General features: G+C 44.1%; 1 protein-coding gene across 2 annotated transcripts in view; it reads right to left on the minus strand.

The window, feature by feature from the left end:
* LOC115088002 (BCL2/adenovirus E1B 19 kDa protein-interacting protein 3-like) overlaps positions 1-26,497 on the minus strand; it is a 91,655-nt gene that overhangs the window by 15,123 nt on the left and 50,035 nt on the right. For both annotated transcript variants that reach the window (XM_029595834.1, XM_029595842.1), the window contains 2 exons: positions 9,778-9,964; positions 8,179-8,263 (listed from right to left, as the gene is read on the minus strand). In XM_029595834.1, coding sequence (XP_029451694.1) covers positions 8,179-8,263; positions 9,778-9,964 — 272 coding nt within the window. The remainder of the gene's footprint in view (positions 1-8,178; positions 8,264-9,777; positions 9,965-26,497) is intronic.

A 26,497-nucleotide genomic window follows, 5' to 3' on the forward strand; every position in this document is an offset into this window, starting at 1 on the left:
CAGACATGGTCTCACTCCCAAGGTACAGAAGAGAAATCTGTTAGAAAATAAGAGTGAGTATCAATGGGATGTGGTTACCCCAGAGCTCAGTCATTAGAGGGACATAGATGACAAGCAGGTCCACTCTGCCTATTCTCTGGCCTTCCCCTTGCTTCCCTGCCAGTAGGCATCCTCTCTTTTTCTCTTGAATTTTGATGTACGTTTTGCCCCTACTACCACCACTTGCACATTATTAATAAATGATGCACAACAGGGGAGTAAATATTTTTCCATACTAGAGCAGGAAGGATTTTAGGCGAGTCAAATCGCACGGCCCATTTTACATTTTGGCTAGAACTTTTGAGATTAACATCTCACTACAGGGGTCAAGTGTTTTTCACTGTTCTCAGAGCCATGTAGCAAGTGCCTCAGTTTAATACTTCATCAAAAGTCACAGCCTCAATATATATTTTTGGGCATGTTCCATGTTTTGTCCCTGCTATGTAGACTTTACAGACTTGAATGGAGCTTTTTTCGAGCTTTGGCAGTCATTCGCTAAACCACAGCATTTTTTGTGTGGTAAATGGTCCAGCAAAGCTTAGTGAATGAGGCCCTTCATTTGGAATAAAAGACCTCCACAAATCTAACTTAGCACTCTAACTTCCAGAATCCCACGGAGATATGACACCACCTAATCTTCAGTCTTATTACTGGGCTTCTAGACTGGTATGTCTGAAGGATTGGCGCTATGCCCTTCCTCTTCCTCTGTGTTGACCATGGTCAAGTCATCTTCATTACAAGTGGTGGAACTCGCGTACCTTCTCTACCTCAAGTCAGATATACATGCACATATAATCTTGTGAATTCCCATCTGCTGTCAGTGTGGAGTATGATACAGGCTAGGATCAGCACCATAGGTGAGCAGCTTTTTCCTGTATCTACTATCCATAGCAACTTATCAATATCCATGTACACCTATTTTGCAGACACTGTCAGTTGGGAAGAGCAGGGGTAACTCAAATTCACACATTTGATTATTTATGGGACTCGTATATCTCTCATGACACTGTCAACATATCTTCAGGCTAACAGTCTTTAAGGACAAAGAGTTAAATATTGAGAAAGCCAACTCAGATTGAATCTATACAGTGTGATAACACTATTAAAATCAGTGATTTGGGCTATTGGAATTAGTAGATGAGGTTCCTTTGTTGGAATCTCTTATTGGTAAATTTCTCAGATGTTGTTGGCAGCCAGATTCATCATTGCCAAAGTCTGCCTTCTATTGCCAACAGGCGCTTCCAGTTATTTAAAATTGCATGACTTGAGAAACTAAAATATTCTCTTAGAGGGAAAAGCTCTAGCTATGATTTAATTTAGGGAAGGTTTCTGAGACTTTCACTTTGTATCTGCATAAGGTTTCTATCCCAAGCCAAGGCCTTTTTAAGCCGAGATAGTTGTACACTGTATCATTTTGTAAGTTTTGTCTGTACTGTACATTATGGGCTGGATTTTAAAACGGTTATGCACGTAAATCGTCTTACGCTCGCCAGGCCTATTTTCAAAAGGCCCGGCGACGCGCGTAAAGCCCCAGGACACATGTAAGTCCCGGGGCTTTACTAAAGGGGTGGGGGTGGGGGCGGGGTCAGAGGCTTCAGCCAACAGCGGCCATTTGCTGCTGTGCCAGGGATCGCGCAGCTGAAGTAAGTTTCGAAATAAAAGTAAAGGAAAAGGTAGGGGGAAAGGGTGAGGGAGGTAGGGGAAGGGAAGGTGGAGTGGGGGGTAGGAAAGTTCCCTCCGAGGCCACTCCGATTTCGGAGCGGCCTGGGAGGGAAAGGGAGGAAGGAAGCCCAGCTCGGAGCAGGCTCAGCGCGCGCAAGGTGCACAATTGTGCACCCCCTTGCGCGCGCCGACCCCTGCAGCGCATGTTATAAAATTGGGCATACATGTGCATGCGCCGCGCGTGCTCCTTTTAAAATCTACCCCTATGTAATTGTCTGACTTATAAATAATGCATTTAGAAAAAAGGGGTATCATTCATAGCAGAATGTTTCCTAATGCCATACTGAGATAATGGCTCAGTACCAACCTAGATGAAAGAATGCCTTCTGCTGCACAGCTAACCCCAATTTCCATCACTCTGGGTGCTGCTTGGAGGTTCATCAGAATATGGAACAGGGATGACCCTATTTAGCTAAGTCAAAGAATGCAGAACAGGGTTATTATTGGTGTTAAAATATATCAACTCCTCATTGCAAACTAGAATTCTGCCAGCAGTGTTTGCAGAGATCATACTCCAACCTATTCGTAAATAATCTAATTTAGAGACACCTGTGCTATCAAATTACCAATTTCTCATTTATTTTACTTTTTATTTATTTAAACAATTTTTATATACCCTTTTTTTTTTTACTGGGAAGTAGTCTAAACGGTTTATAATGCATACATGCATAATAAAAACAGAAAACAGACAAAGTTAAAAATTGCCTCACATACGGTATCAAAGAAGCACCTTAAATAAATATGTATTAAAAATAAAAATAAGGAAATAAAAAGTAAAAATGACTTAAAATTAATTGATAGTTTCCTGAGGGAATGTCTGTAGTTGGAACGTAGTTAGACAAGACAGATGAAACTAAAAACGGTGAAGAATCTGAGGTGGCTGATCAGGACGTGCATTAAGGGCTCTCAGTTGTTTCTGGTGAATGCTTTTTCAAAAAGATAGGTTTTAAAGTTCTTTTTGATTTCTTTCTTGCTTATAGAGTTTCTTAGGCTGTCTGGGATCGAATTTCAGAGTTGGGGTCCTGCGACAGAAAACACACTTTCTGGTGATATCTAGTCGAGCGGTCTTAATAGTCGGGACTTCTAATACATTTTTATGGGCAGTTGGTCTGTAACTATGAAGCTGCGAGCTGAGCCAAGAGGCGGTACCCTCATTCAATAGATTGTATATGATAGTAAGTATTTTATATTTTATTCTGAATTCTACCGACAGCCAGTGTAGGGACTAAAGAATCGGGGGAAATATGGTCTCTGCGGGAAGTTCATGTGAGAACGCGGGCCGCGGCGTTCTGGATCAATTGTAGCGGATGGAGTGCGTTTTGGTGAAGGCCAATAAATAGCGCGTTACGGTAGTCCTGGCCACTGAATATTAGGGATTGGAGTATTGTTCTAAAGTCATTGTGATGTAATGGTGGGCGAAGTCTTTTTAACATATGTAATTTAAAAAAAGGAATTTTATTATCGGTGTTGATATGTGGCTGCTCATGGAAAGGCTGGAATCAATTATGACACCAAGATTCCGGGCTTTTTTAATGATTGGTAGGGAAGTGCCTTACTTAGGTAAGTTGATAGATAAAAGGCAATGGGGCAATTTGATGAGTGACTTGAAGACAATAATTATTTTCATCCCTTTCAAACAGGGGTTCTGCCCAAATCATGGTACTGAATCAGCTATAGTGTCTGTGGTACAGTGGTGTAGTCACGGGTGGACCTAGGCGGGCCATGGCCCACCCACTTCGGAGTCAGGACCTGACAGCCCATTTCAGTAACATGAATAGCATCTTCTTCTCTAGATTCAACCAGCTCACTGGCCACACTAAAAGGGCACTCTGAGGCAAGGCTCAGGGGAAAATTCTGCCGCACAGTTCCTGAAATTCTATGCGCACATAAAAAATGTTTGCTCTTTTTGTTTTTCTTTTTTTTTTCCATTTCCTTTCTTATTTCATTTTCTTTCATTTACCCAAAACTAAATCCACGACAGGCGATGTCCTTTCGTGGATTGCAAACTGGCTAAAAGACAGGAAACAGAGAGTAGGATTAAATGGGCAATTTTCTCAGTGGAAGGGAGTGGGCAGTGGAGTGCCTCAGGGATCTGTATTGGGACCCTTACAGTTCAATATATTTATAAATGATCTGGAAAGAAATACGACGAGTGAGATAATCAAATTTGCAGATGATACAAAATTGTTCAGAGTAGTTAAATCACAAGCAGATTGTGATAAATTGCAGGAAGACCTTGTGAGACTGGAAAATTGGGCATCCAAATAGCAGATGAAATTTAATGTGGATAAGTGCAAGATGATGCATATAGGGAAAAATAACCCATGCTATAATTACACAATGTTGGGTTCCATATTAGGTGCTACAACCCAAGAAAGAGATCTAGGTGTCATAGTGGATAACACATTGAAATCGTCGGTACAGTGTGCTGCGGCAGTCAAAAAAGCAAACAGAATGTTGGGAATTATTAGAAAAGGAATGGTGAATAAAACGGAAAATGTCATAATGCCTCTGTATTGCTCCATGGTGAGACCGCACCTTGAATACTGTGTACAATTCTGGTCGCTGCATCTCAAAAAAGATATAATTGCGATGGAGAAGGTACAGAGAAGGGCTACCAAAATGATAAGGGGAATGGAGCAACTCCCCTATGAGGAAAGACTAAAGAGGTTAGGACTTTTCAGCTTGGAGAAGAGACGACTGAGGGGGGATATGATAGAGGTGTTTAAAATCATGAGAGGTCTAGAACGGGTAGATGTGAATCGGTTATTTACTCTTTCAGATAGTAGAAAGACTAGGAGGCACTCCATGAAGTTAGCATGGGGCACATTTAAAACTAATCGGAGAAAGTTCTTTTTTACTCAACACACAATTAAACTCTGGAATTTGTTGCTAGAGAATGTGGTTAGTGCAGTTAGTATAGCTGTGTTTACAAAAGGATTGGATAAGTTATTGGAGGAAAAGTCCATTACCTGCTATTAAGTTCACTTAGAGAATAGCCACTGCCATTAGCAATGGTAACATGGGATAGACTTAGTTTTTGGGTACTTGCCAGGTTCTTATGGCCTGGATTGGCCACTGTTGGAAACAGGATGCTGGGCTTGATGGACCCTTGGTCTGACCCAGTATGGCATTTTCTTATGTTCTTATGTAATAAAAACAAACTGAAAAAACAGATCGACCACAGCCACCATCTCCCCCACCCCAGCTCCTTCCTGCCCCGCAACTCTGGCTTTTCAAAATGGCTACTAACGAATCCAAGGCCGGCGCCATTATGTTGTTCGGCGGATTTGGTGGGGGTGGGGAGGGACGAGACCTGGACCCTGACTTTTTGGTATTTTTGTATTTCTTTTTTTTTTTTTATTTGGCTGTGGCTGAATATTCAAAACAAAAGAAAAATGAATAAATTGTAGGCTGATTTTTCAAAACATAATACATGTAAAATTAGCATATACACACGTAATTAACTTGTACTCGCGAACGTGCTATTTTATAAACCCCAAAAGTACATGCATATTTTCAATCTTGTGCGCAGATTTACAAGTGCAAAATACAGGCAGTGAAGGGTGTTCTGGGGTGGGACCCAGCGGCACTCGCCAAAGCTGCTGTTTTATAACAGACCTACGTCCATACACTTGGCAATGTATTTGTGTAATTTTACATCTGCTAATTAACTTGCACAATTGATATCAGACTGGTCTATTGTCTACTACTGGTCGGGTGGCAGGTCTGGGTGAAGAACTAAGAGGGTTTTAATGACCTGGAGGACTGGACAAACTGGTGGAGGTTTCAACAAAATAGTTTGAATGCATATTTTAAAATAAAGAGATTTCTTAGCAAATCATAAATCTTTTTTCACGGGCTAAATTTATGCAGGTATGTTTTTAAAATCGGTAAGAAAAGTACATGCTTTCAAGGCATTGCAGACATTCCCACATATGTTAGGAGGAGGACAGATATGTACTTTGTAATCTGTGCATAGCTGATACGCGCAGGTTATAAAATACTGAGTGGATCTCCGCGCGGCCATATATTGTATGTGAGGCAGCACAGAATTGGCTAAAAGTTACCCTCTTTTCGGTTTTGGGGTTTTTTTGTTCCATTTTGAAAAAGAAACAAAATGAACCAGGATAGGTCACTGACATTTAGTTTCAACTGTCAGCACATCTCTAGACAGCTTCTGAATGCAAGAGAGCATGGGAGAAACGTGGGGATCTCTGAGGGAGGGGGAGGGATTATAGTGCTGAACACTGGTGTGGATGGGCGGACAAGATAGACCACATGGTCTTTTTCTGCCATCTTGCTTCTACGTTTCTATACTTGCATACATTTGCATAAAATGTACATTATTTAATAAGTAGAATAATTTTACATTATACAAACTAGTTTGTCTTCCTTTTTTGTGTATCCCTGGGTGTTGCATTTTTATCCCTTTGTTGATTTTCTTTCATTTCTTTAAGCATTTCAGTTTTCTTTTTTTTTTCCATTACTTTCTTTCTTTCTTTTCCTCTCCCTCCTTTCCTCACTAGTCTGTATGTCCTTTTCCCTCCTCTAGAAGGCTTTTCTCTTGCCTGCCTTCACCTCTCTCCTGTTTTCTTCATTCTTAAGAGACTCCTCATTCTTCTCTGTCCTGCAGTTTTTCCTCACTCATCTCTCATCTTTCTATCCCCCAGTCCCACCCCTTGCGTTTCCTCACATGCCTATCACTCAGCCTTACCACCCAACCTCACTCCACCAACCTCTCTCCCTCCCCACTTTGTCTGTCCCGCTCCAACCTCTCATTCCTCTTACACCTCCCCTTCCCCAGTAATCCCCCAACCTCTCTCCCTCTTCTATCACCATCCCCATCCTCTCTTTCCTCTTTTCGTATCCCCCATTCTCTCCCTCTTCTCTTTCCTTTCCCCCTCTCCCTCCCCTCAACAATCTTTCCTTCTCCACATCCTTCTCCACATCCTCATCCACATCCTCTCATCCCATGCATTCTCTCCCCCCCCATGCATTCTCTCCCCCCCCCATGCATTCTCTCCCCCCCCATGCATTCTCTCCCCCCCCCCCTATATGCTTGATCCCATCCTCCTTCTCTCTGGTATTAGGAGAATAGCAGTACTTTATGTTATACCTTTCATCACCTGCTGCCTGAGCCGGATTCCCAGTTTGAACCGCATGGGACACCGTACCTATCTATAGGTGCCCCCCTATTGCCAAAGTGTCAGGAAAAGGAGGCAGACGCAGCAAGATGCTCTTTTTTTTCCTGACTTTGAGAGAGTGGTAGGGAGCCTGGCAAATGGAAGGACCAGCCAGCCAGCCAGCAGGTGGGAGAGGTGATGACCTGGGACAAAGGATCAATGCAGCATGACAGGGGACAGTTAGGATCTATATGCAGGATAGGAGAAAGAGAGACTTTGAGTGCGTGCATGCCTGTGGCTGCCCCCCTGGTTTGCCGGTTGCCCGCGATTTTATGGGAAATAGAATCCTGTAGCAAGTGTCAGAATTTGCAGCCCTTTCCGCAGCTTGGCAGTAAAGCTGGATCACAGCTCGAGCAAGATCTCTGTCAGCACAGTAGTCAGGCACCAAGAGGCAGACTGGGAGGACCAAGTGGTCCTTATCTTTATTTATTTATTTATTTATGTAGTGATTTTTTTTTTTTTTACATACCGCGGCACGTTAAAAACATCACCTCGGTTTACAAATAACAATAAATTAGCAACAGGCTTTACAATCAAATGAAATTAAAAGAAAACATTACATATAACAATTAAAAACCAGTGAACAAATGATCATATATGATATAATAGAGACATGCCTAATAAGGGAAGGGAAAATCAGAGAAAATTATATGTGACTTAGCAACAATTGTTTCACAGGTTTGGTATAGGTCCAAGGAACAGCAAACAGACTTTACAAGGAGCGAGAGTAGAGCAAACGTTTAGAAACATGAGAAAGGATGGAATTATTGAATGATATCAATTTGAAGAAGGATAATGTATTGTATGTGTAACAAATGTTCAGTATTTCTGTAGAGGAGATGATCATTGATTGTAAGCTTGTTTGAACAGCCAGGTTTTAAGGTTCTATTTAAATTTCCTATGACAGGAATCTTCTGACATCTTCCATGCTTCTCTACTTGCTTTTGCTGATGATTGACTATGACTCACCATCACTTGTACTGGACGTTCCCAGTCTTGAATACAGGTTATAGCTTGACACAATATCAAAGTCCCATGAGCCAGTGAACAAAGGTTTGTGCTTTTGTCAATAGAAAACATATCATCAAGCTATTGTTGCCTGCATCATTCAAAATGTTTCCACAAAGCACAAGTAGACTGGTCCCCACCTGAGAGGGAATATTGACCTTCTCTCAGTCAATATGCTCTCCCTATTCATCCCTACTTGCCATATGTTAATAATCTCCCCTACCTGTACACTGGTTTGGTTCCCGCTCTGTGCAGTTTCCACTTCCGTTGGCTCAGGTGATTGCCGGGGACTCATGGTTAAGGGAGGACTGAAAGACAGAACATTCAATTACTGGATGGCAGAAGAGTTCAGGTAGGAGCAGCACGACTTCGGTCATAATCTTAGAGTTTCTGGTTTCACAGTGAGTTTTGAACTGCATCAGATAGATTTCTCCTAAAGGTGACCATTAAACCATGGCGGACACTTTTTGTGATGAGTAGCTGATGGTGGAGAGGGTATCTCAGATACAATATTCTTTGATTCAGTTCCCAGTTTTGGGGTTTTGTTTTTTTTAAACATGTGAAGGTCCATATTCAGTAGGCTGGTGAGTGGCAGGTTATTCACTTAGTTAACCAGATAATTTTAGCCACTAAATTCAGCAAGTGTCCCGCTGAATATACTCTGCTAAAGTTTCCCAGATATAAGTTATCCGGGTAACTTGCCACTCACCAGTTTAGTAAATTTTGAAAAAAAAAAATCCTTGCAGCCTTATCCCACCTTCAATCTGTTAACCCCCAAAGTAATATAAAAACTGTATCCCTGCAGTTCCCAAAATTAGAAAAACTGCAGCAGCCAGAGCAATCTGAACCTTCTTTCTCTCCCCTCCCCCACAAACAGGTAAAGGATGCTAATGCCCACTCCTACCCTTAAACCTCCACAGTTGACCTGGAAGCCAGCACTCAGCTGTCCCCGTACTTATTAGGCATCCTTCACTCCACCTCTAATTGGTCTGTTCACTGATCACTGTCCTGGCACTTAGACCGCATGAGCCTGTCCTTCTCCCAATGTTGGGCAGAACAGAATATTTAAAACGCCAGGTTTCCCGGGATAAGTTACAAACTTAGCCAGACAAACCTTTTTGAACATCGACCTCATGTTTTACAGTTCTTTCTTGTGTGTTCCTATGCTGAGCCCGCCAGCGCCAGTACAGCTGAGATGATCTAGCTACTGGCGTGGCCCCCTCCTTCACTTGAATTCATTCTTCTGGGGGGGGGGGGGGGTTTGGCCCTTAGGTTGCTGCTTTAGCATCTCCCAGACTAGGGGGCCCAGTCACAAGCCCTGCCTCTGTTTGATACACTTTAGAGCTGGGTATGTCCCAGACAGCGATGTGAATGTTTCACCGGCTGTGCTCCAGAAAGCAAAAGCCTGATCTGAAGCATAATCAGATATCGTTGGAGCATTGTTTTTAATATTTACTTCTGTGCCGCTCTGCTTTACAGCTGTTTTGGGAAAGGCAGATTATAAACTGAATTGAATTTAAAAACTCCTGTAATTTCTCAGGAAATACATTCTAGGAAGAGGAAGACAGAGGGCAGGCAGCACCAAGTATGAGGTTTTTCTTGTTTTGCTCCATAGTAGTGGGTAGCATCCACCCAGGACGGGAGCTAGGAAGGGCTCAGAGAGGTGGCCCGTTGTGAGTCAGGTACAGCAGCTAGGAGCTTGGGAACCAGACTCAAGTCATTCCCCTGACATCCGCTGTTCCATATGCACATTCAGACACGTGCCAGAACCCCATCAGTCATTGCACAAAGCCAACACATTATGTTCAGTCACCACTAATACCTGTCACAGTGAGATCCTCCTAGTGAGCTGTTCTTCTCAAATTCCAGTTGTGCATCCAGCAGGATCTGCTGCATGTCCTCGCTATGAATGGAGGATGATGAGGGAACATGCTCCAGGCCTCTGCCGGCTCCCTGGGGGCTGCTGCTGCTACAGCTGCTCTGGTTGTAGTGCAACTCCACCCACGAACCTGCCCAGGGAAATCCAAGGAGCAAGAATGAAAGGTGAAACCAGAAAAGGCAAGAAAGAATAATGAGGAGGCAAGTCTGAGGTCCCTGAGGCAATGGTGCCGCACCCAATCTATTCTGGAACCTTCCCTGTGGAATCTGTAGGTTCCAATTTCTGCGCCATGAGGAAATTCTTCCCCCCACATCCTACTCCTTCTCCCACACTATACTGAGGCTGGTTTTTCAAATATGTACGGCAGGCTGGGAGGGGTAGTTCTGCTTTTATTACTGCTGATAAAAGTGTGCCTTCCCCTCTTCCCCACTAGGGAAAGCGTCACTGAACAAAAGCACTATCTTTCTGCATCCCTCGCGACAGCACAGAAGGAGAGGAAGTAATGGCGCCACCTCGGTCATAACTCAGAATTTCCTGAGTTGATGCCTTCATGGAAAGAGCATACTGTTACTGTAATGGACTTTTGGCGAATGAATTTCCAAGGGTTTCCCCCTACCCACTACCCCTCTCCCCCAACTCCTCATGAAGACAACACAGAATAAGAGACTGGGAGTAAAATAAGAGAGCCAGTTTTGAAAGAGCAGGATTTTTTTTTTATCCCCATATTTTTTACTGCATATTTACAGGCTGGGGCTAAAAAGTGTGGCAAACGAGGAGCTGATGGTAAAGCACAGGCAGTATAAGAACATAAGATATAGGGGTGTGCAGGAAAAAAAATAATTTTCAGTTTTCAATTTGTTATTAGGAGGTTTTTTCCCCACAAATTTCAGTTTGTGGAATGTTTGATTCGTTTTATTCCTGTGAAAAAAAAAATCAAATCAAAAACAAAAAAAAAGATTAAAACACGAAAACGCAGCATTCCAGGGTCTCCCTCCCACTCACTGGGAAAAATGCTGGGATCAGGATCTCCCCACTTACCCTGCGGGATCTGCCGGTGAGAACTAGGTAAAGACCGAGGACACGGCAGGTCACTGCGATCTCAGGGGTAGGGGTAGATTTTTTTAAAAAGCGCGATCGCGTACTTTTGTTGGCGCACCAGGCGCAAACAAAATACGCTGGATTTTATAAGATACACACGTAGCCGCGCGTATCTTATAAAATCCTGGATCGGCGCGCACAAGGCTGCCGATTTTGGGCAGCCGGCAAGCGCCGAGTCGCGCAGCCTGCCTCCGTTCCCTCCGAGGCCGCTCCGAAATCGGAGCGGCTTCGGAGGGAACTTTCTTTCGCCCTCCCCTCACCTTCCCCTCCCTTCCCCTACCTAACCCACCCCCCCAGCCCTATCTAAACCCCCCCCTACCTTTATCCATGGATTTACGCTTCCCGGAGGGAGACGTAAATCCACGCGCGCCAGCAGCCTGCTGGCGCGCCGAGACCCGACCCGGGGGCGGTTCCGGAGGGCGCGGCCACGCCCCGGAACGCCCTGGTCCGAAACCACGCCCCCGGGCCCGCCCCCGAAACGCCGCGTCCCGCCCCCAAAACGCAGCGTCGATCGGCCCCGCCCCCGACACGCCCCCTAAAAAAAACCCCGGGACTTACACACATCCCGGGGCTCTGCGCGCGCTGGCGATCTATGCAAAATAGGCGCGCGAGGGCCCTGCTCGCGTAAATCCGGGTGGATTTACGCGAGCAGGGCTTTTAAAATCCGCCCGACTGTGAATGCACAGAATGTAATATTTTAAACCACATTTCCAAGAAAGCATAAAGATTTTTTTTTAAAGGTTTTTACTTTGACAATACTTCTTCACAGTTTCAAATGTAGTTTGAAAATTGCAGCTGCTTTGGGGCCAGCCAAGGACAGAGACAGTTTGAAGAAATTTTGAAATGGAAAATGTCAGGGCTTTTCCCTTGTGTTCCTCTAAAACTGCTGGCTCAATTCTTCTCCGAATAAGAACATAAGATATGCCATTCTGGGTCAGACCAAGGGCCATCAAGCCCAGTATCCTGTCTCCAACAGTGGCCAATCCAAGTCACAAGAACCTGGCAAGTACCCAAACATTAAATAGATCCCAAGCTATCAATGGTGGCAACAAGCAGTGGCTATTCCCTATTGATTAATAGCAGTTTATGTACTTCTCCTCCAGGAATTTATCCAACCTTTTTTTTTAAACCCAGCTACACTAACTGCCTTATCCAGTTCCAGAGCTTATGTTCTTAGTTTGTCAGGGCCAATTCTGTATTAAAGGAAAAGCGGTGAGTTTTGCTGAGATGTGGGAGAAATTCTCCATACCCAATATCGATCTGTTTGTGTATTTTCAAGGAAGACACTTTTTGGAGCATGGCAATAGGGAAAGCCTGGTTGGGAAAAGAGAGAACGGGGTTGGAGGTTTTATGCTCTTCAACTGTGGGCTCCAATGGGTGGATATCAAAACTGTATAAATTGCTGATCTCTAGACCTAGGGGTAAGCTCTGCCATGAAATAGCATGGGATAGAGATTTGCAATTCAGTTTAGATGTGGAAGAGTGGGAAGATAACCATATGTGGGTGCATCTGGCTGAAAATATACTAAAGATATACTTCAGATGTTATCTCACTCCTACCAGATTGCATAAAATGTACTACTATGTGTCTGACAGGTGTTGGCGGGGCTGTGGAGAGGAGGGGACTATGATACGCATATGGGGGTACTTTTCAGTGCTTTCTCCTTTCTGGACAGATATTCGCCCCCTTTGAGAGATGGAAATCTTAGAACTTATGCATGGGGGGAAGAGGGTGGGGGTAGGGATTACTTCTAAACAAGAAACAAGGGGAAAGTGTTTTGTATTCTGGAAGAACAATGCTTTATTGTTGTTGTATTCTTATTCTGTGTTTGGTTGGATGTCTACGTTTTCTCAATAAATATTTAATTTAAAAACAAGTATTTTTATAACAGCATATAATATAAAAAAGCTTTAATAAAGTATAACGTCAAAAAACAAACAAAACATATACCGTATGTCCTAAATTAAAATACCAGCAAAAACTGCTTAAAGAATGTGAACACTATTCCAATGTGGCCACGTTTCGGCAAACACATGTTTGTATCAAAGAGAATTATCACATAAAAATTAAAAACATCAACTGAAACATACAGAGGTAGATATTTAGCGCAATTTGTTCAGCTAACTTTGGATTTAACCGGACATATGTTGGGATTTGAAAATCTCCATTGGCTGACTACCTTTGAGTTTTATGGATAAGTCAGGGGTGGGCAAACTACGGCCTACGGGCCAAATCCGGCCCAACAGCAGATTTTTCTGCCTTCCTCCTCTTCAATTCACCCCATCAGATTGGGCCCGCCGGCACCTTCGAAGTCATCAACAGTGGCCTGACATTGCAGGCCTTTTTTGATGACTTCGACCCGGATGTTGGCGGCCGGAGGTGACATCCCCCTCAGAGGGAGCAGCAGGGCAAGAAGAGGGAACAGCGCCCAGTCGAAAGAGGCCCGTGCTACCGGCAGTGAAGAAAGGAAGAAGCAGCCAGTGGATTCCATCCCACCAGCAGCGAAGAGAAGAGGCCTGTGCAGATGCCAATTAACCCCATGATACCAGCGGCAAAGAAAAGAAGAGGCTGCCCGTGTATCCCATTCCACTGGCAGCAAAGAGAAGCCTGTGAAGCCACTGGTTGAGCCCATGCCACTGACAGCGAAGAAAGGAAGAGGCCACTGGTGGATCCTATCCCATTGACGGTGAAGAGAAGAGGCCATGCAGCTGCCAGCGAACCCCATGCTACCGGCGGCAAAGAAAGGAAGTGGCCACTGGTTGATCCCATGCCACCAACAGCAAAGAGAAAAGGCTGTGCATCCGTTGGTGGACCCCAAGCCACTGGCGGCGAAAAGAAGAGGCCGTATGGCTGCCAGGGAGGGCAGCATCTATGATTCTGCACCGCCAGGAGAACTGAGCCCGTTTGTCATCTTTGCAGGCTTCGAGTACTATTAAAAGCTCGCACGGGCAGCATGTTCTCTGTGCTGATCTTGCAATACACAAGATCAGCATAGAAGAAGTGCTACAACCGCGATTTTTCCATATCACGTGGCCTGCAGAGAGGAGGAGGAGCATTAGAGAGGCTTCCATGATGGATCAGCTCCTCCCTGGCATGCAGCAATGGTGACAACGGCATCGGAGGAACAAGAGAGGCTGTGAGGCTGCCGTGTGTATGTGTGTAAGGGAGAATGAATGGGTGCCTGCCTGGGGTCTGTGTGTATGCGAGAGAATGAATGGGAGCTTTCCTGGGGGGGAGGGGGGGAGTGAGAGAGAGAGAGAGACAGATAATGAATGGGAGGTAGCCTGGGGTATGTGTGTGAAGGAGCCAGTGACAGTGAATGCATGTTTGTAAGTGTGTGAGGGAGTCAGAATGAAGTTTGTGTGTATCTGAGGGAGTCAGAGAGAGTGAGTGCATGTTTGTATGTATGTAGGTGGATGAGAGAGCAATGTGTGTGGGTGAGTGAGACTATACAGTGTTCCTTTCAGCAGGTCTGGTTGAATCCTCTTGAAGGATTCTATAAATTATGCCACAAAGCCATCCCACAGTTCAGTGCCACAATACAGTGTTTCAGAACATCCCACAGTATTATGTTAAAGTCAAACTTTAATGCATACATGCAAAGAGATTTAGAGAAAATGGGATATGTCATAATCATCCACTGAAACGCATTAGAGTAAAGAGACAGTGGAAATGTTGTAATATTTCTGCACAGAAATAAAAAGATAACAAGAAAAAAACAAAAAAAATATATGGATAAGCTGATATCTTCTTTTCTGGACTAACAATATATTTCTTGACTAGCTTTTGAGAGCTATTTCTGGGCAAAATTGTGGGAATCTTGGTCCTGGCAAGTTTGCATACATAATGCTATGAAGCCTAGAGCCTCTTAGTTTTTTGTAGGAGCTTTTTCCACATTACTAGCTCTGAAAATGCTAAGGTCAAAACGGAGGTTGAAGGAAAGTTCCTTTCAGGCCATGCAATGGAAATTAATTGCTTTCTCCTCCCCTTATTGCAAGCACCATTCACTTCTCCGGAATGTCTTCCTGACACTTCACTGAATTTAGCCCTGCACCGCCTTCAATCAGCTGCCTATTGCTCGGATATTCAATGAGAATTAAACTAAAAACATGGAAACAACAACATCACACTCAGCATTCAGAGGCTATATCTGGCTCTGACCCATTTAACCACTGATGTGTGATGACAAGGCCTCCGCGCCACCATTTCCAGAAATGCTGGGGATTCAGTTTCCAGAGTCTCACCCTGCTGATTCTAATGCAGACTGACGGGTATCTCTGATACACGGGCACACTGCCTCTGTGAGCATTTCTATATGTGTACTGTGAACGTGTGTGAATACCATATATAAGGACAAAGTCCTAGGCAAACAGAAATGTCAGCCAAGGGCAGCAAGAAACTCTCTTCTTTGTAGGAAACAGGGAATTGGTAGTCAGGAGGATTGTATCTATAGTCTCCCGTTTCCTACAGCAGCAGCAGCTCAGGGGTAGATTCTGTGGCAAGTGTTAGAAAATTTGATGGCCACGTTTCTGAAATTCTGTGGCATATTTACATAGATTTTCATCTTTAAATAATGCACATTTTACTTTATAAACATAAAGCGGCAGCTATTTAGTGTGTTTGTCCAAAAAAGTTCAGATGTGGATAAAAGCACCATCCCTAAAATAGCTGGATAATATGTTTTCCAGCTAATAAGTTATCCAGCTAGCTCAGGGCAGGATGGGGGGAGGGGTTCTAGAGTGGAGCTGGCTATTAGGCTAAGACAGCCAGATAAATACTGTAACCAGATAACTTTAGGACTTCCAAATAGCAATCCTAATGTTAGCCAGATAAACTTATCCAGCTAAATTTAAGAAAGTGTTGCGGGTGTGGACTCTTGGGCTGAGGTGGAGTTGGCACAACCTTCAGGGAGAAACCCTTCATGTCCTCACCTTTGGCAGGTGGAGTCAGATGAGGCAGAGGCCCAACTGGAGCTTCGCCTTTAACAGCCTTGTTCCCTCAGATTGATCCTTCAGGTGCAATGGCTGTAGGACTTAGGAGGAGGACTCTGCATATGACAGAGATTCTTCGATGTAGCAGGGTCAGAGGGGACGGAGACAAGGATCAGCAGCAGGTGGCAAGCAAGGATGTCCAAGAATCAGTCCAAGGTCAAGTACCGGGTATCCGTCCGAAGGGAAAAAGGGACGGATAGACCGGGCAGGAAGAAAAGGAGAAAACAAGTAGGTGAGGGATACATAGAAGGAGTGAAGAACTGAAGAAGGTATGTGGACCCTGGAGTCGAAAACAAGCTGGAACTGAAGAATGAGACACTGGCAACTCACACTACTCAACAAAGCAAGCTGACCTGTTGCCGAGGCGAAGAGTGAAGGGAAGAAAGGGCTTTTATAGGGCAGGACTCATGATGTCATCTTCAGGGGCCGTGGGGCTTTTCCCACTGCGGTCCCTTTAAACCCAACAAGATACACACACACACACACACACACCTAGCGGGAGTGTGCTGTGCAGGAGCCATAAGCGGCACTTCACTGTTTCTGAGAAGGGCAGCTGGCCAGGGGGAAGTCGGCAGCGCCCCACCATAACTTGGGCCGTGCTGGAGGTAAGAGCAACGGTCCATGGGGCAGCCCACAAACCGCCAGTCGCAACAGGGGTGAGGATGGAAGGGATCTACATGATGGGATCTCTAGGATGGGAGAGAAGGTGAAGAAGAGGGGATTTCAAGGATGGGGAAGAGGAGAAGGAGGAGAGGCAGGGAAGAGAGGATCAAAGAAGGTGGTGATCTCAGGGATGAGGGAGGAAAGGATTGGAGATGGGGAAGAAGGGGAGAACAGATTGAAAATAGTAAGGCGGGGAATGACTGAAAATCGAAGAAGGCAGGACTGGAGAAGGAGAGAAAGTATAGGAGATAGTGGGATCTAATGAGGGGAAAGTGAGAGAGAGGAAAGGAGAATTTAGGATGAAGGATGGATAGGGAGTGAGGGAAAGAAGGAAATATTTCCTCTCACTCCTCTTCCTCACCTGGCATTGAGCTCCTCTCTCACAAACACAGATACACAAACAGACACCCTCCATTTGTCTTCTCCCTCCCCCACTGCTGATTCCTCTTCTCACATCTACCCTGCCCCCCACCCCTGGATGTGATAATTGACCGGCAAGAAGCAGAAGAGAACAGCAGTGTCTTGGGTTATTACCTCCTCCTCTGCCACTCAGGAATTGACTTAGGGTTTGAACCATGCAGCATACTCTTGAGTGCCTTATGGTTCAAATCTGAGTCAGGACCTGGGCAGTAGAGGAAGAAGACATGGCCCAGGACACTGTCATTCTCCCATTACTACTGCTGGCCAATCAGCAAGTGCACAGAGGGGGCAGGAATTCAAGGTACATACCCAGGGAAAGGTTTGCTTTTAATGCCCCTTCTGCTTTTGGGCTTGTGTGCTAAGAGACTCTGCTTGCCCAATCCATACAATATCCCTGCTGAGATGCACGCACCTACATTCAACCAGCTACTGTTCCCTGGACCCATGTCCTGATTCTTAAAGGGAGCATACACGGTTCCAGCAAAGAAAGAATTTTGGGGCTTCTGCAGCAGCCACGGAATCGCAGGAGACCTAGGGCCCTGATTACAACGCACAGTGAAAATCTAATTGGAATAAAACCCTAATGAGTCAATATTCAAAGCCATTTAGCCCAATAAGTCATAAGTTATTCACCCAAATGGAAAGTATTTGAATATTTAGCCACCCGATAAGCAATTATCTGGCTAAAATATAGCCAGATAAAAATAAAGCATTTCAGGGCAGGGTAACATTATCCAATGTGAAGGGTAGTGGGTGTGTGAGCCCTTTGTGTTGTGGCATAGTTGACGCAGCCTTGAGGGCAAACCCATGAAGCCTATGCCTGCAGCTGGCAAATGTGCCGTGTAGTAGGACAGTCTGGAGCTTCATCAATACCAGCTGCCTCAACCCAGGTTAAGCTCTTGGGTTTGGTGGCCACCAGAATTTAGGTGGGTCCCTAGGACACTGAAGAGAACTGGAGACCAGAGGCACACCGGGGTCAGGATAGTCAGTAGACCAATGGAGTGTGAGACGGGCGGCTAGTAAGAGTGGTCAGGTCCAGGCAAGAGAAGTCAGGTCCAGGCAGCAGGCAATCATGGTTGGGTCCATGCAAGGGGTCTGGTTCAGGGGGAAGGCAATTATGGTCAGGTCCAAGCAAAGGGTCAGATCCAAGAAGTAGGCTATCATGGTCAGGTCCAAGTAAGGGGTCAAGATCCATAAAGTCAAGACGAAAACACACTGAAGACCCTGGCCAAGATGGACAGGACAAGGCGAGCCTGGATAAGGTGGGCTGGACAAGGAAGACTGGAGAACATAAGGCTGGATGAGGCAAGGCTAGATGAAACAAGGCTAGAAGACAAGGCTGGATGAAGCAAGGCTGAACAAGACAAGGCTGGAAAGCAAGGCTGGACTCAGGAACGTAGGAGAACAGGACCCAGGAAAAGGCAAGAACACGTACTGCAAAGCAAGAGTCCTGTTGCTGAGGAAAGGTAATGCTGCAGTGACCTTGCTTAAATAGGCTGATTGGCCTGTCATCATCAGAGGTGCCGCTCAGCGTTTCCTACTGCTGGACCATTATAATGTGCGCATATGTGCATGCACACACCCAAGGAGGTTCCGGGACAGGAGCAGCATGGCAGCATGTGGAGTTGAGATGATGGCGTCCTAGCCACGGGAGCATGTTGATGGCATCCTGGGCTGATCTCAGTGGCATTGGGGTGAATATAGCGGCTTGCATGGCCATCCTGTGAGTCATGTTCCTAACAGAACCTCCCTCCAAATACCCCTCCCCCATCTTCTGGGCTTGGGTTTCCCAGGGAATCTACTGTGGAATTCAGATATTAGTTGGGGGGCTTGCAGGTTGGAAGCTGGCTCCCAAGAATTCTCCTTGGGTCCACAGTTCTTCCGTGAGATAAGATACTGCAACTGGTTTTGGACTCTTCGGAACCTAAAATTTCCTGGACCTTGAATGGAGTATCTTCTTCCATAGCAACTTGGTGGTCTGGAGGTGTGGTTTGCCCAGCCAAGAGTGATTGGCAGGTTTCAACAGTGAGACATGAAAAACATCATGAATTGGGGGCTGGCAGCGGTTGTAACAAAACCAAAGGTCATGTTCACATACTCGTATTCATAGCACAAAAGGGGCAAGACTATGTAATGCTTCATGTCAGTCTTCATCTGAGGGCACCAGTTGTGTCAGATAATTAATTCCAAGGTTTGGATGATACCTGGGTGCCCCGCCAAGCGGGAGTCATAAGCCTACTGAAGAACCTTATGTCATAGGTGCTAGGGAACCACAGTCTTCCCAGGAGGAACTGCAAATGTAGCAGCAACCACAATCTTCACAGGAAACCCTCAGTATCAAAGGAACGTGAAAGCGCATCAGCTCATTGATTCTTCTCAGTGAGGCGGTACCGCAACTCAAAGTCAAACTGATTAAAAAAACAACGACCAGTGCGCTTGTCGTGAGTTCAGTCTCTGCACTTGCGCTAGATGCTCTAGGTTCTTGTGATCCATATAGATAGTTACCGAGTGCTTGGCTTCTTCCAGCAGGTATCGTCATTCTTACAATGCTTGCTTGACCACGAGTAGCTCATGATCTTCAATGGTATAATTCTTCTCTGCTGGAGAGAATTTTTTTAAAAAGTAGGAACAGGTCACGAGTGTTTTATGGTTTTGCTGTAAAAGGACAGTACCTATCCCGAGGGTAGATGCATCTACCTCCAGGATGAATGATTTGGACGGATCTGGGTGGTGTAGGCATGGATCAAGAATGAACTCCTCTTTGAAACTCTCAAAAGCTTGGATAAAGTCCATGGTCCAGTTCTTGTTGTCCAAGCCCTTTTTAGTTAGGGCTGTGAGTGGGGCTGCCAAAAAGGAGTAATCATGGATACATTTCCTATAGTATTTTGCGAACCCCAGGAAGCGCTGTAGTGTCTTAAGGCCCACAGGCTGGGGTCACTTCAGTATGGCTTTTAATTTATCTGGGTCCATACGGAGGCCTTGGCCCAGAAATATTATGTTCCAAGAAGGGAAGTTCTTCCTGTTCGAAGGTATATTTCTCTAACTTGGTGTACAGGTGGTGCTCCCAAAGTCTCTGGAAGACCTGTTTCACATGATGTTGGTGCTCTAACAATGAGTTAGAGAAGACTAGAATATCATCCAGTTAAACTACCACATGGGAGTAGAGAAGGAACCGGAAGATCCCGTTTACCTTAAATTGGAAGACTGCGGGGGCATTGCACAAGCCAAAGGGCATCACTAGGTATTTATAGTATCCGTCACGGGTGTTAAAGGCAGTCTTCCACTTGTCGACTTCTCGGATTCTGATCAGGTTGTATGACCCCTGAAGGTCCAGCTTGGTAAATATTTCTGCACACCAAAGATGGTCAAAGAACTCAGAGATCAAGTGAAGAGGATAGTGATTCTTCATGGTAATATAGTTAAGACCACGATAATCAATGCAGGGACGTAACAATCTGTCCTTCTTCCCTACGAAAAAGAATCCAGTCCCTGCAGATGAAGAAGAGGGGCGAATGAAGCCTCTGTCCAAGTTCTCTTTAATATATTTGTCTTAGCCTCAGTTTCAGGGGCAGAGAGTGGGTACACTCTGCCTCTGAGTGGAACCTTGCTGGGAACCAAGTTCATGGCACAATTGTAGGAGTGATGAAGCTGCTGGTTGCCGAAAACATCTGCAAACTCGGTATATTGTGGTGGCAGACTTGGGAGTTCTGAGTTAGATGTCCTAGCCACAGGCGAAACTTTGGCAAGGCACTGTTCATGCAAGCTAGGACCAAGGCTGGTGCATCTCCCCATTCCCCCACCCCGATTCATTCACTGCCTGTCCTGGGCCTGTCAGATAAAGCCCAGCTCCGCCTTCAATCTATATTTTTAAAAACTGACAAGCCCCTGCCCAGAACCCATGGTTAAGGAAGTGTATTAGGTACCCTAGGCAAACCTTACAGCCTTACACACACGCCCCCCCACCACCACCACCACACACACACACACACACACACACACTCACTCCCACACCCTTTACAGACACACACAATTAAATTATGCATTTATAACAAATTTTAAATGAAAAAGAACATTTAAAAGTACAGTCTTCTGAGGCAAAAATATCACTTACAATATGTACTCCTGTGGTGCCAACCAGAAAACTCTGCAAAAAAGACACGTGGAGTTCCTATGAAATTAGACTTTTTGTAATGCATGTGAGGGCATGAGCTTGGCACTCAGAAAGCCAATAATAAACAGAATTACCATTACAATACAGTAAACCTCCCATACCAAATCAACCCTAACAACCTTATCCATGAAAAGGCAACATTGCACATATTACACAAGGCCCTAGAACACCAATAAAAACTCTTATTAGGAAACCAAGCTGCTATAGATCCCTACACAGAAATTACATGCTAACAAAATAACTTACCTCGGTCACATATGCAGAACAGACAGACCTCACCAAATACAGAATAAAGAGATCAGAAAGTATAAACAGAAACGTGCTGAGAAGAGCTGGTTTGGAACCCACAACAAGCCAGCCTCTGTATGCAGAGCAACAATGGAAAAACAGAAACATTACCATTCTTCATAAAACATTAAATAATAAAATCAAGAAATATAGAACATTAATCACAATAGTAAAGTCATATTCATAAAAAGGATATTTCAAACCAGTTAATGACTAGAATATTGAAAATTTCCCAAACACCAATAAAATATTTCAAACATCCGATGAATAAAAAATCCAAATTAAAAAATGTTCTATTCCCCCCCACAAAAAATAAATATTTCAAAAGTGCAGAATTATCAAACTACATCCAATAATTTCAACTAATAAGGATTTAAAAATCTGCTCTTCATATCTGGGATCTGATTTCAATCACCCTGAGATTGTAATGGATTGGGGGAGGTAGGACTGCACAAATTTTACCATCTTTCTCACACACATGCACAATAACACATTCTCTCACACACTCCCTTTCTCTAACATACACAAGCTGCCTCTCCCTCACCCTCACAGATACATTATATGTGTATGTGTGTGTGTCTGTGAGAGCCTATATGTGATACATAGGCTATCACAGGCACAAAACATACACACAGACACAAGCTCTCACACAGACATATTCACAGGTTCTCACACAGACACCACACAGAAGCACTCACACAGACACACATAGGCTCTTACACAGTCTTACACACACAGGCTCTTACACAGACACACACACATGCACACAGAAACAGGCTCTCAGACTCACACAAAAAGGCTCTCAGAAACACACAGGCTCTCACTCATTCACACATACAAGCTCACACACATACTCTCCTGTTATCATCGGACCATGGTGGGATGAGCACGACCATGGTCCTACGGGCCTCCTATCCTGTTGTCTTCGGGCTGTGGTGAGATGAGCTCCACCAAGGCCCTGCAGGCCTCCTGCTATCTTCGGGCCATACGCCCCACCAATCTTCCTGCTTGAGGGGAGGGAGCGGAAGCTGTGCGCAGGCGTGCACAAATCCATGCCCATACACAGAAGATGGGCCTCTCCTTTGGTAGCCAGCGCTCTTTCTTCTTTGGCCACCGGCTGGTTAGGCTCTGCCGGTGCCCGCAGCCTCTCCTGCTGCCGCTGGCCCGCCGCATCCCCAGGTGTGCTGCCCTGCACAAATGCACGGTATGCACACCTAGTAGCGCTGGGCCTGGCTAGGACCCCATTTGGCGATTTGCAATGTGATCCAATCGATGTGGAGGTGATGTAGCATGAAACACATTCTTTGAATAATGGTTTATACTCTTAACACCCCATTAAATATCACCACATATTAAAGCTCTGGGAACAGTTTAACTCCAAAATACATGAGGCATGATATTTTTATGACCTTATCCATTTCCTCCAATAATATTTTTAGTATCTATGTTATTCTACGAGTTGTATGCTGGCAAATATCTGGAATGCAGTTATGTCTTGGAATTTTTAACATTTTACTTTTATAATCTGTATCTATGTATTATGTCAGGGTTTTTGTTAATGTCTTTTAGCTCTTATTTGTGTTATTTATGAAGTGTTATGAATGTTTTGCTATTACCCACCTCGAACAGTGGGGGAAAAACAAAGCGGTCCATATTATTAGCTGTTTGAGTCTTATTATGCCCCACCCTGAACTTTATTCTTTGGAAGGGCAGGTAATAAATATTTTTAAATAAATAAAATAAATATTCAGACACAGTCTCAATAGCAAAGTTAGCCAGATACTAACTTTGGAGGCATATTCAATAGTGCAGCTGCACACTGAATAAAGCCAGCTATCAATGGCTAACTTAGGACAGCTCTTTGGTCCAACCAAACTTAGGGCTAGATTCAACAAACTATCACATGTGATAGAAAGAGGGGTGTGTTTTATGGTAATATAGTTTATTTATGAGAGAGAGAGAGACAGACAGACAGACAGACCTAGCTATAAGGCCCTTCTAGTAGTTAGGTATTTATACCTCTATATGAGGCCCACCTAGTTACTCGAGGTGAGGTTTAGGTATTAGTGTAGGGTTAGGGTCCACTTTGACATTCAGAGTGAGACGTACAAACAGAACAGTGCTCTCTTGTGAAGATTTGATGTCCTTCGGAGTGAGGAAACTCACCCAAAGTTGATGTTTGTATAATATTCTCTCAACCTAACTTGATGTTACCCAGGTAGAGAGTCTATCGAGCTAGGTTATTAGCCGCATTAAAACTGTGCGATATGGCTTTGCAACTTGCGAAGCCAGCCCACTTGGGCAGAAATCCCACCCCAAACTCCACCCCTTTTCTAAATTAGCATTGCACCATGCAATATGGTGCTTTTCGCATGCGAAAATGCCTTAACGCATGCGAAAAGCCCATAAAGCAGCTTGGAAAAATAACCCCCTTAGTTGGCTAAGTCATCCGGCTAGCCCTGAGTATAGAAGAGAGGGATAGGAAAGAAGCCCCTGGAACTCCCCTAACTTATCCAGCTAAATTCTAGCCACCTAACTCATAAGCTGGCTAGAATTTAGCCGGATATGTGCCCAAATATTCATTTAGCCACCTAACATCTGAGTTATCAGGCTAAATGCTTTGAATATGGACCTCTTTATTTTTAATTCCAAGTTAATGTGTTGGTATAAATTCAAAGGCTTGTGAGAATTTGCCAAGTCATATTTTATTATATAAAACAATTTCTAAAATTGTATCTTTTGCAATCTTTTGGCAAATATTGTGCTGATTGATAAAGAAAAACATATATTTCACTAATTCTAGACAAACATATTTTTTGTTCTAGAGAGAAAACCAGAATAAAACTTTGAGGCTTAATTTCTCAAAGATATCTAAATGTTCTTACAGTGTGGATATGGAGAAGGGAATGAGATGGGGAGGAAAGGAAGGGTAGGAAAGAGGAAAATAGAGTGGAGTGGTAGGTGAGAGGGAGCTGACACATGGAAAAAGCTACAAAGGAGTATAAAGTAAGTCTAAATTTAGTTTATTGGTTTACTAACCACCTATCTAAAAGAAAATCAAAGCAGTGTACAAAGCATTTGGATAGTAATCTAATGGGTCTTTGAAGAGCTGATTGCTGTGAAGATGTTATTTATGTCTTTATAGGGGCAGAGGTGAACTTATGATATGAGTAGTTAATATACAGAGGCTACTGCTCAGAATTGTTATTAAAAATATTGATAAGTGCTGGTTTTAACTTCTGTGAACTGCTGTGTACTAATTTAAATAGTTGTCTAAAAGTTTTTGGTTATAAGGTGGTTTCAGGGTTTTGCATAGTAATCTAGGGGACTTTGAATGTATTTTTTGTTGGTGATTTATTTTTTAGTTTTTTGTCTGATATTATGAGTTTGTCTTTATTAATTATATTGCTGCTTGAATTTAGTTTTAAGACTAAATATCTGTTTAATATTTATTTCACCTTAAGCTAATACTGAAAAGATGATCAAGAAATATAAATAAATAAATGCCTCAACATGAACAAAACAGAATGCATCCTCATAGAAAGAAAAAACACAGGACAAATAACCCTCATGCCTTCCTTACAAATTGACAACATTAGCATCCAACTAAAGAACAATGTAAAGGACCTCGGCATTTGGCTCGACAACGAACTAAACTACAAAAAGAACATCGCAATGAAAACAAAAGAAGGCTTTCATAAACTTCACATACTCAAACATCTAAAACCGCTTCTACACCAACAAGAATTCAGAACCGTCCTACAATCCCTTATCTTCACCAGCCTCGACTACTGTAACTCACTCTTGATTGACCTCCCAAAAACTGCCTTAAAACCACTACAATTACCACAGAATGCCGCAGCTAGAGTACTAACCAGCAAGAAAAAATCAGACCATATCACCCCCATTCTGAGAAGTCTTCACTGGCTACCGGTCGAAAAAAGAATCAAATTCAAATCTTTAACAATCTTACACAATGCAATATACAAAGCAGACAACACCGCCCTCAATAACATGATCCAGAAACACAAATCACAACGCATGACAAGATCCGCCAGTAAACTGCATCTAGTCATATCACCTCTTCCTTTAGCAAAGCTTTCCAACACTAGGAACAGAGCCTTCTCCATTGCGGGACCGAAATTATGGAACTCCTTACCAGATTACCTAAGCTCACTCAGCGACATCAAATCTTTGAAAAAGGAACTCAAAACATGGATATTCAATCAAACATGGCGTTGGTTAATTTGGTTAATTTGCTCACAACTGCTCTTATACATAAACACTCTCCATTATGCACATACTAATCCTCTAGAGAGAACACTTCTCGTGACACTACACGCCTATCCACAGACTCCTAAATTAGTTAATCTTATTTAATCAATTGTTTTGCATCTCACCACTCTCCGTGATAAGATTCTTCCCTTCAGTTCCAACTTTACCCAAGTAAGAGAAATTTAAACTCTCCCAGTGATTGTTGAAGTACCCAAGTAAGAAAAATTTAAACTCTCTCAGCGATTGATGAAGTTCACAAGTTTTTATACGACATGTTAGTCACTACCTGATTGTCCACTGTAATACCTTGCTCAGTAAGGATGTGAATCGGGCTTCGGACGATTGAAAATATCGGACAATATTTTCAAAATCATCAGAAATCGGGGGCTCCCGATAAGAGAACCCCCACGATTTTGTTCCTGGGGTTATCTTATCGTTTTGGGGGAGGGCGGGAAAAACGGCACACCAAAACAATCCTTAAACCCACCCAGACCCTTTAAAACTGTTCCCTTAGCTTCCCCCACCCTCCCGAACCCCCCCAAAACTTTTTACAAGTACTGGTGGTCCAGTGGGGGTCCCGGGAGCCATCTCCCGCTCTTGGGCCATCGGCTGCCACGAATCAAAATGGCGCCGATGGCCCTTTGCCCTTACCATGTGACAGGGTGCCATGTGCCATTGGCCGGCCCCTGTCACATGGTAGGAGCACTGGATGGCCTGCACCATTTTTAAAGATGGCGCCAGCCATCCAGTGCTACA

Source organism: Rhinatrema bivittatum, chromosome 1, assembly GCF_901001135.1.
Source record: "Rhinatrema bivittatum chromosome 1, aRhiBiv1.1, whole genome shotgun sequence".
Lineage (NCBI taxonomy): Eukaryota > Metazoa > Chordata > Amphibia > Gymnophiona > Rhinatrematidae > Rhinatrema > Rhinatrema bivittatum.